Source organism: Trichosurus vulpecula, chromosome 1 (genome assembly GCF_011100635.1).
Source record: "Trichosurus vulpecula isolate mTriVul1 chromosome 1, mTriVul1.pri, whole genome shotgun sequence".
Classification (NCBI taxonomy): domain Eukaryota; kingdom Metazoa; phylum Chordata; class Mammalia; order Diprotodontia; family Phalangeridae; genus Trichosurus; species Trichosurus vulpecula.
This window is the reverse complement of record NC_050573.1, coordinates 501,203,251-501,221,932: the sequence shown is the minus strand read 5'-3', so window position 1 is coordinate 501,221,932 and position 18,682 is coordinate 501,203,251. Positions and strand designations below refer to the sequence as shown.

General features: G+C 37.1%; 1 protein-coding gene and 1 long non-coding RNA gene across 2 annotated transcripts in view; one reads left to right on the top strand and one right to left on the bottom strand.

Moving 5' to 3' along the window:
* LOC118833044 overlaps positions 1-10,094 on the top strand; it is a 66,217-nt gene extending 56,123 nt beyond the window's left edge. Inside the window, exons 3-5 of the long non-coding RNA XR_005009268.1 lie at positions 5,500-5,739; positions 7,675-7,872; positions 9,358-10,094. This is a non-coding gene — a long non-coding RNA (uncharacterized LOC118833044). The remainder of the gene's footprint in view (positions 1-5,499; positions 5,740-7,674; positions 7,873-9,357) is intronic.
* Positions 1-18,682, bottom strand: part of LVRN (laeverin) — a 41,070-nt gene that overhangs the window by 12,642 nt on the left and 9,746 nt on the right. The window contains exons 3-14 of the mRNA XM_036740404.1: positions 17,772-17,914; positions 16,667-16,806; positions 14,846-14,972; positions 13,310-13,461; positions 12,444-12,557; positions 10,137-10,286; positions 9,591-9,656; positions 9,421-9,486; positions 8,719-8,891; positions 6,577-6,653; positions 6,024-6,163; positions 1,600-1,655 (exon numbers count right to left, since the gene is read on the bottom strand). Coding sequence (XP_036596299.1) covers positions 1,600-1,655; positions 6,024-6,163; positions 6,577-6,653; positions 8,719-8,891; positions 9,421-9,486; positions 9,591-9,656; positions 10,137-10,286; positions 12,444-12,557; positions 13,310-13,461; positions 14,846-14,972; positions 16,667-16,806; positions 17,772-17,914 — 1,404 coding nt within the window. The remainder of the gene's footprint in view (positions 1-1,599; positions 1,656-6,023; positions 6,164-6,576; positions 6,654-8,718; positions 8,892-9,420; positions 9,487-9,590; positions 9,657-10,136; positions 10,287-12,443; positions 12,558-13,309; positions 13,462-14,845; positions 14,973-16,666; positions 16,807-17,771; positions 17,915-18,682) is intronic.

Sequence of the window (18,682 nt, the reverse complement as noted above, 5' to 3'; positions counted from 1 at the left end):
CTTTGTTATAAGGGAAAGTTTAGTGAGCAAGGGAGGTCATAGTCAGGAATAACTATAAAATGTATAAACAAAAGGCATTGATAAACTTTTTTTAAAGGCTGGTCACAAATATTGAATGCTGCAAATAGGTCAAGATAAAGACTAGATTAGAGCTAAAGACTAGGTATAGCTAGGCTAGAATCACACAAGGTGCTCCCCCTTCCATCTCTGTGTCTTTGCATTGGCTGGAATGCTCCCTCTCCTCACCTTCACCTTTTAGAAACCTTTGGCTTCCTTTAAGATTCAGCTCAAGCACAACTTTCTTGTAGGAGACCTTTCCCAGTTCCTCTACCTGCTAGTACCTTCCCCTCTAAAGATAACCTTCTATCTGCTGTATATAGTTGTAGTAGCTGCTGTATAATTATGTACATGTTATTTCCCCACATTAGATTAGCTGGCACAGTAGGAAAGTGCAGTCAGCAAGTTCAAATCCAGCCTTGGACAACTACTAGCTCTATGTCCCTGGGCAAGTCACTTAACCTCTGTCTGCCTTAGTTCTCCCATCTGTAAAATGGGGATAATAATAGCACCTACCTCCCAGAGTTGTTGAGGATAAAATACGATAATATTTGTAAAGCACTTTGCTTAAAGAGCTATGTAGGTGCTAACTAATGTTGTTGCTGTTAGATTTCAGGTTCCTTGAGGGTACAGATTCTTTTTTGCTTTTTCTTTTCATCCCCTATACTCAGCACTGTACCTCAAACACAAAAAAAGTACTTAATAAGTGCTTGTTGTGCATCATTTCTAACTCAACTAGAATAGAGTAGTACAAAAGGATAACAAATTTCAAGGAATTAAGCTGTCATTTGTGAAGCAATGAGAGTAGACCATTCATTTAAGTGATATGGCAGTAGGAAAAAGAAGCAGGTCAGGGAGGGGAATCTTAAATCCTAGATTCTTTTCTGTAAATACTGTTAATTTTGAATCGGTATTGTTTTCTTCTACTAAAGTCCACTTTGATACCTCATCATGGCACAAAGGTGACCCTTAGCTTAGCTATCACAGAATATGCCAGCAATCACCAGTTACTCTCAGTCTTCCTACTAGTTTGCAAAGCTCTGTGTACCTGTCTAGAGAGAGCCTGTCTTCCAGGGATCACTTCAGATATGTTAGGAGCAGCTCAATGACAGAAAGTTATATTCAAAAGGAAGATTTCTTGTAACAAACAATAACTCCCAAAGACTGTCTACTAAGGCAGAGGGGTTCCAATCTACATTGGTAGGAGTATCCACACAGATGAACTCACAGACCCTTGCATGTAAAATGCTCAGTAGTTCATCTACTCTAAATACTCGAAATAAAATCAGTCTTATCCTGTGTTAAGTTCCATAAATAAATGCCATTATGACAATGGTCTCATTAAAAAATTTTTCTTAGCCACAAGTGATTTCCCCCTCATTTCAAGCATTTTTTTCAGGAAACAAAATGACAATATGACCAAAAAATGTTATTGAAACAGGATAAGAGCTATATATTTTAAGAAATAAACATAAGTGGTAAATCTTTTTTAAATAAGGTCCTCTAAAACATGACAAAGTCATTAGAAAAAAAAATACTCACCAAGACAATCTAAAGGCATCATCAAACAGCTTCATCCTGTCAGTGGCTGGAATAGCCTGTATAAAAACAGAAATTACAGAGTTAGAACGAAACTTGTTCAGGGAGAAAAATCAATCTTTTTAAATGTCACTTAATAAAAAACATTTGTTGTGTTTGTTTTTAATAAGTGGTTTCAGCATTAGCATGGCATCATAGAGAGAAAACTGGCCTTAAAAGTCAAAGGAACTGGGTTGAAGTCCTCAGCCTGTCATTTATGAGCTAGCTGATGTTTGGGTCTCAGTTTCCCTCCTCTGTAAAAGAGGGTCATAATATGTACCTTGCATATCTTATTGAAAAATAAATCAGTAACTCTATTTTTGGTAGGTATCTGCATCGAAGTACTCTATAAAATGTGAATTATTACAACGAAATCCAAAGGGTTGTCCAAATTAATCTAAGAGATGCACAGTAAATACTTGTTGATTAATTATACTAAATGCTACTTGAAATAACTGGCCCATTAATTAGATCATGCAACCATTTTCAGGGTGTTTATTTCCAAGGTTTTTGACCAATATATATTATGGGGGAGTAGAGCAGTGTTATGCAATAGGAAGAGTACTGGACCTGAGTAGGGAGACCTGGGTTTGAATTCCACGTTGAGCTGTCTAGCTCTGTGACTATGCGATCTTTTTCTGTCTCAGCTCATATTTACATAGTACTTTAAGTTTGCAAAGCAAATTATAAATAGAAACAGTACTTGCACTTTCTCATGGGATTATTTTTTATTATAGAGATTTGTCAATGTGGAAAGAGAACAATTAAATGGCACAGTGGATAGAGCACTGGGCCTGGAGTCTGGAAGATCTGAGTTCAAATCCCAGCTCAGACACTTACTAGCTATATGACCTTGGGTAAGTCATTTAACTCCTCAGTTCCTCATCTGAAAAATGGGGACACACTGGAGAAGGAAATGGCAAAATGCTCCAGTATCTTTGCCAAGAAAACCCCATGGACATAGTCCAACACAATTGAACAATGGCTCTAGATGGTCAGGTTCTCATGTTAATCAGTGCTTCTATGTCACTTGGGGGGGTGGGGTGGGAGGGAGAATGTCCTTCTTTAATAACCTGGAATACTCAGTGTCACCCACCAATTTTCTCCGAATAACCTAGCACAGACATTAACAAGTTTCCCTTCGTAATATCTTTTTAAGCTTGTCTCTCCAAAGCACTCATTGTACTTTCTTGTCTTTGGTTCTTCCAAAGCACCAGGACAGTGCTATGTTCAATTGTGAGCATTCAGGTAAATATTTGATAAGTTGATTGACTTGAAAGGATAGCAACTGACTCAGTAAAGCTTGGTTTTAGCAGTGATAATACTTCATACGTTTCTTACATTCAATTTTGTTGTTATTGTTGAGTCTGTTTTAGTCACGGCTGACTCTTTATGGGTCCATTTAGGGTTTTCTTGGCAAAGATACTAGAGTAGTTTGCCATTTCCTTCTCCAGCTCATTTTACAGCTGAGGAAACTTGGGTTAAGTGACTTGCCCAGGGTCACAAAACTAGTAAGTGTCTGAGGCCACATTTGAACTCAGGTCTTCTTGACTCCAGTCCCAATGCTCTAGCCACTGTGCCACCTCTAACATTCAATATTCATAAGAATTATGGAAATCCTTAAGCAGATTTCTCTCCATCTCCTAGTATTTGCTTGTTCAACCAACTGTCTTTTTCAAATAAATTTCATTTGAGTTCTTCAATGAATAAATTGACTATTGAAGGTAAGAAGCCAGTAATGTAATGACCATCATGGAGAGGAATGCTTTTATAAATAAATGTTTGACAATTTTGATGAATGGTTGCCAAACTAATGAGATTTTATATGCTTCCATTTTCAACTTCAGTAAAAATAAATTAAGATTTGTAATTAAGCCAAAGAAAGTGACTAGAATGTCCATCCCTTTCAAACCAGAGATTGGATATACACTATTAAAGACAGAAAGGTCACATATACACCCAAATATTAATAATAACATTTCTTTGTGGTAGCAAAGAAGTAGAAAAAAAGTAGGTTCCCATCAATTAGGGAATGGCCAAACAAATCATGGCACATCAACGCAATTCTGTAAGAAACAACAAATGTAAAAAATCTAGAGAAGCATTAGAATACATAAGAAGCAATCAGAGGAAAGTAAGCAAACCCAGAAAAATATGTATGACTACAATAATGGAATGTAATGAAAAGAAAAAAGGAAAAAGAAACCTACTGTTGTATGACTATAATGACTAAGCTTGACTCCTAAGAGAAGTTGGGAAAGCTACCTCTCTGCCTTCATTGATGATATGGAGGACTATGGATATGGAATGTTACTTATACTGTCAGAAGCTGCCAATGTCTCAGTTGGCTTTCCCAAATTGCTTTCTTCTAATCTTTGACTCTTAGGAAAAAGGGGAGGATATATTCAGGAATTAATGTAATTTTAAAAACAAAAGGCATCAAAAAGATAAAATTTAATATTAATAATAATATAAATAAATAATAAATAAATTTATATTAATTAATTAATTAATTTAATTAAGACTATCAGTCATTCATATTTTAAAATACAGCATTTTCACAAATAGCCCATCCTCATTGGTATCTATAGTGAAGACTGATATGGAATAAAGACTAGATCGTTTAGAATATATTTTTCAATGTAGTAAATTTCACAGAGTCACAAATTCTAGAGTTGGAGGGGACTTTAGTGGTTATCTAGTCCAACCCCTACTCGATAAGCAATGTTCCCTATAACATGCCCTATAATTAGTTACCTTACCCCTACCACTTCCTGAGAAGCCCATTCCACTTCAGGATAATTCCAATTTGTTTTGTCAATAATGCATTCTTGGTGGAGTTGTGAACTGATCCCACCATTTTGGAAAGCAATTTGGAACTATGCCCAAAGAGCTATAAAAATGTTCATACCCTTTGACCCAGCAATACCACACTTCTAGGGCTGTATCCCAAAGAGATCATACAAATGGGAAAAAGACCCACATGTACAAAAATATTTATAGCAGTTCTTTTTGTGGTGGCAAAGACCTGGAAACTGAGGGGATGGCCATCAATTGGGTAATGGCCAAACAAGTTGTGGTATATGAATGTGATGGGATAGTATTTTGCTATAAGAAATGATGAGCAGGCAGATTTCAGAAAAGCCTGGAAAAACTTATATGAACTGATGCTGAGTGAGGGGAGCAGAACCAGGAGAACATTGTAAAGTTACAGCCACGTTGTGCAATGACTAACTTTGACAGACCTGGCTCTTCTCGGCAATGCAAGGTTCTAAGACAACTCCAAAAGGGTCATGATGGAAAATGCTATCCACATCCATCTCCCTCATAAGGGTTTTTTTTAATCAGAAAAATACTCTGTAAATCTTAAAGTACTTGACAAATGTGAGTAGTAAATATTATCTTTGGGGGGTAGGGAGTGGAATAAGTCTCAGGAAATGGGATAGTTGGGAAAAGAATCTCATTTCCCTTGGTTCTGTGTAGAAACAAAACAATTTTGTGTAGGTCCGCTCTATTATATCATGAACCATCACAAATGCTAGGTCATGCTAGAGACTACATGTAAGTCCAGGTTCTACAGCTGATCAAATAATTGTTATACTGTTCCTCCCCATCAAGAAATTCTATCGTACTAACTTTGAAGAATTTGAAGAGTAATAAAGCTCATTTGTCAACAGCCTTTTAGTAGTCTGATCCTGTCTAAACACAGAGTAACACCTAGCATTTATGTAGCTCTGTAAGGTTTGCATTTATTTTTATAAATTTACAAAATTTTGTAGTATTACAAATATTATGAATTTACAAATATTCTCTTATTTTATTCTACCCTGGGAGGTAAGTGCTATTATTAACCCCATTTTACAGATAAGGAAACCGAAGAAAACAAAGGTTAGGTGACTGGCTAGTATCTGAGGCTGGATCTGAACGTTTTGGTCTTCTTGGCGCCACCTAGCTGCCTCATTGCAAGCTACTGAAATCACATCCAGAAACAACTAAAATGTCAATAAATTTTGAAGGAAAAAATGCAAAAGCCTTTTCAGAAGGTCAAGAGGAAACCAACTGTCAGGGGACTAAAACAAATTTTCCTCTCCCAACAATACCCCTGTAAGTATAATCCTATATAGTGGGAGTTCTTAACTTCGTGTCATGGCATTGTACCATTGGCAGTCTGGTGAAGTCAATAGATTCCCTCTTAGAATAATGTTTTAAACTGCAAAAATAAAATAAATAGGATTTCAAAGGAAACAAATTAATGAAATAAAGTTATCAGAATTTTTTCGAAGTTCACAAACTCCAGGGTAAGAATTCCTGCCTAGCCTCCAACAGATAAAAGAACAGAACACATTGTTTATGCAAATAACTACAAGAAGTTAAAGTTGATTTCTTACCTTTGGATCTTTTTGAAGCAATAAGCTTATTTTCTTCCAACCCAATTGATCATAATTAACCATATAATATCCAGTTGTATTCAAATTTAAAGTCACCCAGTCATGTTCTGAATACGATAGTTGCATTTCAGGAAATATTTCTGCAAAAGTAGATTTAATATTGTTTTTAAGCATAGTTTCTCATCAGTATTTAATGTACACTTACATTTACATATTGTCAGTTCTAAACCACAGATGTACCAAAGCAAAGACAGCCAAGCTGGTAACTCAATGGCTTCTTGATTGATTAAAATGAAAAACTGTCTGAATTATTTTTTTGCATAGACAATACTTTTCAATTAAAGTTATATTCCCATTGCAGATTTACATGTGATTTTAGTTTCAAATGAGATATTTTCCAAAAGCAATTGACTTCAAATTTTTATTTTCTTCATGTACACATGATATATATTCTATATGTATCATATATATGTATATACACACATATATGCATATATATATGTGTGTGTGTGAACTGTTTTTTAAAAAGAAAGTGGGGAAGGAAGATACTTACTGCTGCTTTCATCTAGCCAGACTAATGGTTGTACAATTCCATTTTTTGTCCAAGTAATGGGGACAATCCATGTGTTACTTATTGGAGGAAAAATGAATATTTGGTTAATTTTCATATAAAATAATACACATTCCAAATAAATAGAAAATGAAATGTTAAATGAGGAGGTCACCAAATTTTAGCTCTCCTTGCCTCCTTTTTGCCATCATGATGGCAAAAGCATCCTGCCTTCTATTTGCATTTCCTTCTTCTTCCTCATTCCATTCCACTTTCTTCTTTTGACCTGATACTTTTGTCATAATTACAAGCTAGAAAGCCAACTAAGGACACCGTTAGGAAAGCTATTTACATAGGATTTTTGCAGGTAAATTTCCAAATGGGGTTTATGCTACATATTCAACTAGGTAGCTTGCCTGAAGGATGACAGTGCACTGCTGACGTACACAAAAATAACTGACAACTAGATCGCAAGATACTTGAAGACAGGGGAATATAACTTACTCATCACTGTATCCCTTTCTAGTACCTTGCACTAGGTTCCCCCCAGATATTTGTAGAATGGAATTGAATTAGATCTTCCCCCCCCCACCAAAAAAAAAGTGCCTAGCTAGCTGGGAAGAAACAAATGTCTCACCAATAGCTTCAAAATATTTATCAGCTTGAAAACTGTTCAATAGGCCTTCCCATATTCATTTATATGAACAGAATAATTTCTCCAATGGCAAATGAATTAAGTGCCAATCTTCTGAAGAAAAACACTGATTATACTTCATAGATTTTGCCTTCTTATTAAAATTTTTATTCTCCAGGTTTCTGTGGGACTCAGCTAATTTGCATGGTTATAATTAAGGCTTCTACCTATTCTCAAAGATCTTACTATTCCTTTACAGAGAGGTCTTAAAGAAACAATACAGGTAATATCTACCTATTTCACATTCTATGGGATACAGATAAGGCAACTCCTTTATTGGCCACTGATGGGAAGGGGCACAATCCCCACTGAAATTTAATTGAAATTTATTCAGTATCACTGTTCTATAACAATTGGAACTGAGAAACAAGAAATGGTAATAAACTTTCTCAAATTCCAATCCTCAGGGTCTTCTTTTATATGTCTACAGCAGCCTCATTGTTACCCCTTGGAATAGTGTTAAGGGAAGACTGGTTTCCTGCACCTCCTTCCTCCAGAACCTTTTGTCTCTCAGAAAAAGTAAACTGTGGCCACTCAAATCTCTCTACACTGCTGCCTCTACCTCCATGTGATGAATTATTGCTGTCAAAGAGGGGGAGATACAGGTAAAGTTCTAAGCTGATTTATATGACTCTAGCTTCACTTTTCATTGACCCCCAAGGGAAGAAATACATCTCAACCCCATGCCCATGCTGCCCATGGTCAGCCCTACTGGGAGAGGGTCCTAGCCCATGGCCTCTAAAACCCAAGAGAGTACAAAGTATTTAATAAGGGCAATCCTTTCTCATCTCTAGCAACAGCTTTCCATCTAAGCAGAACTCAATCCCAAAGATAAAGGTCAAGCCAATATACTTGATGGGTTACAGTCTTTGGGAACCCCCTTGAACCCACCTTGAATCTTCCCACTTGATCTAGCTTTTCATGCCCAAATAGCTTAGCCTAGCCCTCTGGATTGCCTCCGGCCATTTCTCACCCTTGATCCTATTGAAATATCCATACCCAAATCTGTTAACCCTAGCCCTCCACTGTCCATCATCTCCAGGCAGCCTTCAGCTATTTCCTACACTTAATCCCATTCCTGGAGTCTGACCTCACCCCAGTCCCCAGTCACCCAGTCGCCCTAGTCCCATCAAGATCCTCCCTACACCCTTCCTCCCATCATCCTAGAATACTTGACCACCCCTAGATCCCTCCCACAATCTTTCTGTATATAAGTCTCATCTTGCCTTCATGAGGGAGCTCAGATTCAATCTAGCTCAGACGATCTAGCTGAGATTCAATCTGGCCCACTGGCATTAGTGATACAAATGTTCAATATGGCAGATCTTTAATAAACTTTCTCTTTTTCTTTGACTGTAAGAAGGCTTGGGCCGAATTCATTCAGCAGGACCTGTCGTGTCAGTATTTTGGGGAACCGAGCATGCCTAAACCCCTAAAAAATCTCAACATACTTGTGGAGGGTAGTCATCTGGTTTTTATAATTAGCAAGAAAAAATGGTTCTTGGTTGACCATGCCAGTAGACACATCTAATGTTATAATTGGAAATCCACTCTGGTGCGTCCATTTGTCCATTATGCTTTTTACTGATGCTGGCAAGAGAATTTCAGTCTGGTTGTCTAGAACCTATTTTTTAAAAACACAAAGTCATACAAATATGATGTAATGATAACTTTTGGCAACTTCCTTTGCTATCCTACCCAACATTCACCACACATCAATGGGCTAGGTTCTGTGCCAAACCCTACAATTGAATTCAGACCTTGGGCTTCTTGAGTGGTCAATGTGGAGTAGTCTTTCCTCATATATATCCTCTTATTATTCTCCTGTAGTCTTTTGGTATAAATAAAACTCCACGAACAGCTTTTGGGTGTTAGAGTACTTCACCATATCAAATTACTACCCTAAGGACCATAGAAATTTTCTATCCAACTTGTAGCTAAAACCATCCATATGTTATTTTCCCCATTAGAATATGAGCTCCTAGAGAGTAGAGGCTGTCCTATTTTTTCTATTTATGCCCCCACCCAGTACACGGGACACATTGCACACAGTAAGAGCTAAATAAAATTTTTTTTTCATTCATTCACAGAATGCAGCAAATGTAAATCATTGGACATTAAAGATTAGATAAATAAAAAAGAAGAAAAAGTACCATTTGAAGATGATTCCACAGATCATCTTGCTCAGCATTAGAGAACGCAAATGTTTTCAAATATGACTGTGGAAAAATGGAAGTTATGATTAAATGAATGACAGCAAATACAAAAAAAAAAGTAGCATTCACTCTTCAGTTCACAAAAGCTTCAGTTTTTCCAGACTTACTTCAATTCCTCTAAGGAACAGATTCTCACTGAGAAAATTTGACATCATCCGGATTACACAACCTCCCTGAAACACAAGAAAATCAGGACATATTATTTGAATAAAATTAAGTATTTATGGACCAACAACAGTCATTTTGTAAATATAGTCAAATGCCTGAGTACTCAGCACATGTTAAAAATGAAATCTCTTTTCCCTCACAGTATCTATATTATCTAAAAAAAAATGCTAAGTGACCTGAAGCCATCCTTGAGTTGAAGTTTAAACTTCAAGTGTCCTATACTTACACAGTTGTTGTAAGGATCCAGTGAAATACCATATGTAAAGTGCTTTTATACCTTAAAGTTATTATTATTGATTATATTTGCAAAAAAAAATCAGTTTGTCCCTAACTTTGTCAAGAGGTCATCTATTGTATAACATGAGGTACGTCTTCTGCAATAAAAATTTTACAGTAGCAAATTTGTTCTGTAAACTATCAAGCCCATCTTTTAACCAATCTTCTTAATAGGTACATAACAAAATGAGATAAATAATTTCATTTACCTTTTTATAAATATATAAGTCAAAAAGATCACTTATTTCTTGTGTATTTGCATAATTTTTCACTTCTGTGGATACAGTTCGGTGCATCATCGCATGATCTTCTTTGTAAACATCTTTCATATCAGAATAATAAAAGAATTCATTCTGAAACTTGAAAAGTAAAAGACAAGTTAGTCCCAAGAAACATAAGATTCAAAGTTTCTGAAGGGTACCTCTAAAGTGGTATCATTGGAGGGGAATACTCTCATGTATGTAGAAATCATTGTTTCTCTGACATAGAAATTCTATAAACTTGTTAAGTAAAGTCTCTTCTCTCCCTAAATAGGGTCAGAAATAACAGCAAAGGAAGGAAAAAGCAAGGTTCTGGAGAATGGTAGCAAAGTGAAGACGGTTTATAGATCTCATTAAGTAATTAGATCTTATGTCTTCTGTGTATCTATACTCTTAAGGCTCTGTTCTGGAGCTTCTTTTATGTTTATGCTTTCTCACTTTGACCTCATTGTCTCTAATGGCTAAATGATCATCTCTATGCAAATGATTCCCATATCCGTACATCAAGCTCCAGCCTCTATCTGGAATTCCAGTCCCATACTACTCATTGTCCATTGGAGGAGCTTGATCTCCTCTAGATTCAACAACCCCAACAGAACTTTCCCCCACCCTTTTTACAAATTCCCTATTTCAGTTCAAGGCACCACTATCCTTGCAGTCACCCAGTTTTCATACCTTGGCATCATCTTTAACTCCTCATACTCTTTCACCCCATATTCAGTTGCCAAATCTTGTTGCTTTTATCTCTATATCATCTCTCGTGTCTGTCCCTTTCTTAACTACTCACACAGTGACCATGTTAGTTGAGGCCCTCATTATCTTTCCCCCTGACTATTGTGTAACCTGGAGAGGACAGGGCAACTTACCAAAGATCCTCAAGGAAGAGAAGGAAGAGGATCCAGCAAAGGAAAAGAACAGAGGGCTGACTGAATCTTGGAAGACTCCCACAGTAAGAAGGCAGGACGCAGAAGAGGATCCAGAAAAGGAGATGGAAAAAGAGTTAAAATCAGTGTAACAGATTCAGAGTGGTTAGTGTTGAAGAAGCTAAGGAAGGAGGGTATAGTATGAGCAATATCCTAATTCCTGCCTTGGTTGGCTCAGGGGACTAAAGGCTCAGGCTGTTGACATGATTTCCTGATCACCACAATACAAAACATCCATTAGGAGCTGCAAGAGCTTTCTCTGATGTTTGGCTAGAGGAAAATAACGGGCAGCCCAGGTCCTTCTCTCAGCTGCATCAGCTTGAGGTGCCCTTAATACCTATCCATGTTGAATATCCTTTTCCTGCCGTAGATAAGTAAATCTTTTGTTAACTGTTGAATGACCTAGAAGTGTCTCATTTTGTTCCAATAGCAAACCTACCAGGAGAGTGCCTTGAGTGAAACCCAGCCCAAAACAGAAGGAGTGGAACAAGGACCCTCCAAAAAAAAAAGAAGCCCAAGAGGATTGAGGATAAGAACTAAGAATAAGCTGTAGATTAGGGCATCAATCCTGTCTCACAATATATTACTGTGGTATAAAATTTTTGACAAGTGAAATTCAAACAAATCAATTTGGCTTCATCATGTACACACTAAAACCATTTCATATTAAGATACAACAATAATATATCAGAAGTGTTTTGTGGTTTTTTTTAATGAACTTATGAATTCATTGAGAATGAGAACTCCCATTAGGGGAACCCTCTCTATAGGTTGGGACTTTGTCTGCCTGTCTGCCACTTATACTCTCAGAGGTTCCCTGGAAACCATAAGAGGTTAAGTGATTTGCTCAGGGTCACGCAGCTAGTATGTGTCAGAGGCAGGACTGAAGCAGCCCGGTGACACAATGGATAGAACAACAGGCTTAGAGTCTGGAAGATCCAAGTTCAAATGTGGCCTCAGACACCTATTAGCTATGTGACCCTGGGAAAGTCCCTTACCCTCTGCCTACCTCAGTTTCTTCATCTGTAAAATGCAGATAATAGTAACACCTACCTTCCCAGGTCATTGTAAGGATCTGAGATAATATTTGTAAAGCACTTCATAAACTTTAAAGGATAACGTAAATATTAGTTATTATTGAACAAATTAAGATTTAGATGGTCAAGAGAGTTTCTTCATTTAATCAGGATGGTAAATTTCAAAATTATATCATATTATTGGCTATTCATATATACCTAAATAATATAGATATGATTAAAAATAGTCTAAGATTTTAATAAACTTATAGATTGGTAACTTCAACAAATGATTGGAAATTGAACTGAATACTTACTTTGAATATTTGAGGATCAAAATGTTTAGTTGTATAATACTCAAAATAGGTTGCAAATCCTTCATTGAGCCAAATATCATTCCACCACTTTGCGGTAACTAAGTTTCCAAACCACTGCCAATATGGAGACAAAGAAAAAAAACTTTCTTAAATCTAACTCATATTCAAGTCTCTTTGTATTTTCTCACATTCAATATGTATATAACATCAAGAAATATTTTAGCTTTAGTTGGCATGTACAAGAACCTAAAAATGAAATTAAAGATACCCTACATTTTCAATATGTCTTAAAAATGTCAGTAATGAGTAACTTTGTAGTGATTATTTCTATTAAAAAAAAGACTCCCTTGAGATCTGGACATTTTTAAAAGCATGTCAATGATTTGTTTATTTTTATATAAAAAATGATATTTCAAATGAAATACAAGTACGTCCTTTCTCTGGACCTTATCGCCCACCCCCTGCCTGTGGACATTTATAAATCTGTTGCCCTCTACCCCATGCCATTTTCTGAAGAGCAAAAGTCTATAACTATTGACTGCTTGTAATTGGATTCAGGTCAATAGCCGTCCTGAATGTACTTTCTTATAAAGATGGAGTTTAAAAAGAACCCATTTTTCTAACTCTGCTTAAGTTACTTTTCCTTAACCAACATTTCTGAGGTCATTTGGAAATTCAGAAATAAATATACATTTAATTGGATCATAAGGTCTTGTCAAGGACATTGCCTCATTCGCTTTCAAATCCCAATTTTATCTAGCACAAATAAAATCACTGATTATACTCCAACTTCTATAACTTTTTTTTTGTAAAGCAGCTGTAGAGCACTTTCAGATTAAATTTTAAAAGCGCATTTTACTACATACCTGATGTGCAATTTCATGTGCAACAGTGGACAAAATGATGCTTTTTCTCTCGGGGTGGTCGTCCTTCTCTTGCACCAACACAAAATCATCAAATGTTATTAGTCCCCAATTTTCCATTGCTTGTGTATTAAAAATAGGAAACCCGATGAGATCTAAGTGGATTTATATTGAAGGAAAAAATTAAACCATTGCCTCTTGAAAAATACAAAATTTTGTTCTTGCACATACATTAAGAATTTCATGTTCATTATTTTGTTCGTTTAATGGTCACTATTTTTGCCTAATGGAATAACAAGATATGATTTTCTTATTTGTTCCCTATCGTATTATGCAAATCTATTAAGTTGGGAAATGTTACCCTATTCAGAGCCTCTCAATTGCCTCTGAACTTCATTAATAACACTGAATTTAACAAACTATGTTTTGGGTACAATTTCGAAAGTGTAACATCCTGTAGGAGAAAAAAATGTTCAATTATGGCTTTATTCAAATATTATGTAGAACATGAAATATTTACCATCTTTACTTTTAAATTGTGAGAACAGAGGGGTAAACTCTGTAATTTCTAATCCTGAGCCATACAACCCGAAGATGAATTTTAAGTCTGACGATCTAGATTCTGGCTCTAAATACTATTTGTGTGACTGGGCAGGTGACTTCTCTAGGCATCAGCTTCCTGATCTATGAAATGAGGGGTTAGAGTAGATGATCTTGCTTTAAATTCTGTGCTGTACCCAAAACTGGAACATTAGCCTCTAGCCTAAGCACCATGAAAAAAGGGTTGGAAACAGGGCAATAGAATGAGGCAGGGAAAGGTTAATAGGTCAGGCTGATAAATTAAGAGTATGAGAAAGGGTGCTGAGAAATGATTTATAGAAAGCAAGACTATGAAGCTTTACTAGGCCTCCTCATCTCTACCTCCTGGCCTTCTACAGGAAGCCTTTCCTGGTCCCTTAATGCTAATACTGTCTCTTCATCGATTACCTCCAAGTGATCCTGTATATATTGTTTGTACCTAGCTATTTTGCAAGTTATCTCCCCATTAGTCTGTGAGCTCCTTGAGAAGGGATTGTCCTTTACCTTCCTTTGTATCTCTAGCACACACATACTAGGTGTTTAAGAAATGTTTACTCACTGATTGACAATAAGCGTCACAGAACAGTTTTCAAAGTGGAATGAACCTGAGATCATCAAATCAAACTTCAATTTTACAGATAAGGTAGTCAAGGCCACACAGACCCATAAAATGACTTGCTCAAGGCCACATAATGGGACAGGAGTGGAACCCAGGGCTTCTGACTCCCTTTGCAGGGCATTTCCACTAAACCATGATGTCTCTCACAATTATTATACATGATCCCTATGATAGAGTTGCTTTCTGAAGGCTCTAAGGGTGGGAGCTCCATGGGATCAGCCCTGAAGCAAATGGGAAATTGTGGCAATGAGCCACAGTAGGTCCCTTGGTGCTACTCTTTGGCCTTTGACCAATGTGCATCAGTCCTGAAAAAACAACTTAGAACAGAAAGATTCTCTCACCTATTTTTGGAAGAGGATAACCAACATTAAATAAATCTTCCAGCTTTGAGAAGATAGGGCCTGCAATACTCAAAGCAAAGTCTGCTCCGCCTTCAGCAACTGCATCTTTCCGAGCCCAAATCCGTACCTAAAAAAAAAAAAAAAACAAAAAAACCCCACCAAAAGCAGAAATTAAGACAAACGATCTCTTTGGATTTGGTATGACCACTTGTTTTCTGTGATGCTGATTTGAGAGACTATCATTACTCCCTTAAGGAAAAAAAATAGCAAAAATTTAAATATATATATTTAAATACATGCATAAAATCCAAGAGCACCAACACATGTATGTAATCTCTCAGCTAATTTCACTTTCCATGCCAGAGAAAAGAGACTAAGGAATAGATCTGCAGTTCAGTAGTATAGAGTTCCAGAGCCAGAAAGCTCCTACCAATTCAGGTTTGCATCTTCTCTGCAACTGCAGGCTTTGAAGAGCTGCCTAGAGCCCTGAGAGCCTAAGTAATTTGTCCAGTCAAAAAGCCAGGCAGATATCAGAGTTAGCACTTGAACCTAGGTTCTTCCTGCCTCTGAACTCAACTCTTCATCCTTTCTCCCAGGCTTCCTCTTATTCTGCGAAGAAGCCTTATTCTTACATTATAGTTGTAATAGTCTCTTTTTAGAAAATCTATTCCTAGAGTAAAGGCTAGCTCTAGGCTAAACTGTGACATGGACTATGTTTGTCTTTGATGGCCCGGTTTTTCAACCATTCTCTTTCTAGCCAATGGAACCCAACATGGACAGGTGGTTGTTTCTCATCTACTGTCAGTGGTTGAGGTGACCTAAGAGAATCAGGAAATGAGTATGTCAATGATAAGTCACTGACACTTAACTATCTTGAACCTTGTTATTGAAGTCCAGGCTTTCTGCTTCCCCCAATTTATGCTCACTGGAAGTTAGGGAAGGGTCCCCAGAACATCTACTTCCATTCTTTCTCCCCAGTAACTCCCCTGCATGAGAATTGAACCCAAGTCCTTGACCTCATTACCCTCAGCCTCTAATCAATTGGACTAACTAGCCCCTAAAATTGTAATTGCATTTCTAGGGGCTTCACTTGAAAATTCTTTTATGGTTCCAGCTGGTAAATTTCAAAAGTACCTTAGTAGGTAGTAAGGATGTAGGATTAACGAGATGCAACTCTGCTTGAAAAGTAGTCTCTATGGAGACATTCACATCAATGCAAACATTGAGTAAGTGCTTATGCCAAGACATTATGCCAAGAACTGGAGATACAAACATAACCTTTAAGAAGGTGGTGGCAAACTCAAATAGAAATGGAACCAGGTAGCATATTGACTTAGAAAACCTCAAATTAACATTATCTATGTTGTTTTGTATTTCTATTTACTTTGGTAAACATTTCCCAACTACATTTCAATCTGGTTCCAGAGGCATTCTGGAGTTTTGCTGGCCCATGTCCCTCAGTTTGATACCTCTGCTTTTAGCATTCACTGTTTTGTCAGCTCAGGGCATCAGTCAATGTAGCATTGTGTGCTGTGTAGCCAACATGTGTATGAGTACAATGCAACAAATTTATACTACTGTCTGTGGTGACCAGAAGTTAAAGGGTGGGTAGTAGCTCTTTAATGCCCTTAATCCTTTCCTGACCACCCCCCAAGCCAAAGAGAAGGACCAGCCCTGGATTCCATACCTGAAGAGAACTAGGAGATTTACAATGGAAGGGGGTAATATAAATAGACTCAGGGTATGTTGGTTGCCCTGAGCACCAACAATGGCTTGACAGTTGCTATACATTGTTAACTATATCTTGAAAAACTTACTTACCTCCTTGCCCCTTTCAGTTCCATTGACATAATTGTAGTCACATACAGCAAACGCAGTTATATATGTTGACATTAGGGGAGTAGTTTCAAAGCTGGTAACAATCCATTTGTTTCCCTTTACATCTTCTCTTTCAGATGTCGCTAAAGAAAGTCATTTATTTTAGCACACTGACAACAAAGTCATAAAATGTATCAGCCATGAGGGTAATTTCTCCTTTCTCATTTGTCCTTGCTAATTTTACCTGACTACTTCTCAGACTATCCCAATGGTTTATCAAGGTTCCTCCCTCACCCTTCACCAATGTGGTGAATGCTAATCATAGACCAACAAAAGCTAAAAATTAGAATAACATGTTACAGTGAAATGAGTGCTGACTCTGGATTCAGAGCCTGGGTCAGAGCCTCGTCAATGCCTATCTTTGTAACTTTGGACAAGTCACTTAACTTTCTCAGGTCTCGGGAAAATATAAAATGAAGGGATTGAATTGGAGGTTTTAAGGCTCAAACTTGCTCTAGATCTATGATCTTCAGATACACATACAACTCTGCTGGTTTCTAGACTAACCACTTTCTAATGGGGTCTGGAACAGTTATCAATACCCAAAGGATAAGTAACAGCTCTCACATTGGTGTGGCTTAGCTGCTTCTGTCTTGGTGGAAATCTAGTGCCTGTCTTTAAGACCCAAACCAAGGTCCATTTCAAGGCAGAAAGGGGTGTGGAGAGTACAGTACACCTTTTCCAGGTTTCTTGTAAACCTGGAATTAAACTCTGACCACAAACATGGCATCAGTGAAGACTGTGCTGAGGGTACCTACTATGTGGTAACCTACATTTCCCAGGTCCACCTGATGGATATCTGCAAAAAGTAGGCAACAACTGAGTTGCACAACTGAATTATCTTAAAACGCTCATATATGTACACTTAACCCAGCTACCACTTCATGCTAGTGTTTGTTAATCCATCTTTGGTTTCATTGAAGTTTTGTTTAGTGGCTCACTGGACATAATACCATGGTGAATTATTAGAAATGTACACTCCCTAGGGAAATGATCATCATGTTCTTACAAAATAAGAAAACTAAAATCATGAAGAAGCATTCCTTACCTAGGACTGGCATGTTGGAAAGAGCCACATAAGTAGGATGGTGAACAATTGTGATACTGAAGGTTGCCTTCATAGCTGGCTCATCAAAACAGGGGAAAATTCTCCTGGCATGTGTTGGTTCCAGTTGAGAAGCAATCAGAGCCCTGGATTGAAACATATTGGTAGGAAATATTTATCTTCTGCTATCTTAGAGTCAGAAGAGACTTGGGTTCAAATGATTGCTTAGTAACTATGGGACCCTGGGCAAGTTATGTGCCCTCTCTGAGCCTCAGTTGCCTTATCTGTAAATGAGGATAATAATAGCCAAAGTACCTACCTTGAAGGGCTATTGAGAGGATCAAAGGGAAGGATGTATAAAGTTTTTTGTAAAAATTGAAACTCTAAATCAGTATAATCTATCGTTGCTATTAATATATATCATCAAGCTAATTATTATTAGCTATTATTATCAGCAAATAAATTGGAGAGATCTTTAGAAGATACTTATTGTTATTTAAGAGTGGCCTTAGCAGAATGGAAAGAGCACTGACTTAAGAGTTAAAATTCTTAGATTTTAGGCCCATGTCTGCCGTTTAATAATTATGTGTCTTTGGGGAAAACATGAAAATCTCTCAGAGCTTAAATCTCTTTATTTGTGAAACTGGGACTAAAAATATTGAGGATAATAACTAGGAACGAATTGGATAATATGTGTGGAAGTATCCTATAAATTCTAAAGTGCTATTCAAATGCAATGCATTATTGTCATTTTTGGGGAGTAGGGAAGGAAGAAAGAAATTCTTCCCTTTCCACCAGTCCCTGCTCTGTCAAGACACACATCTATGCAAACATACTGCAAGGCTGACCATCCTGAACTTTAGTGTTCCTGGAAATGAAACCTGTTGTGAATCAGTGAATTAGATTTAAGTGAG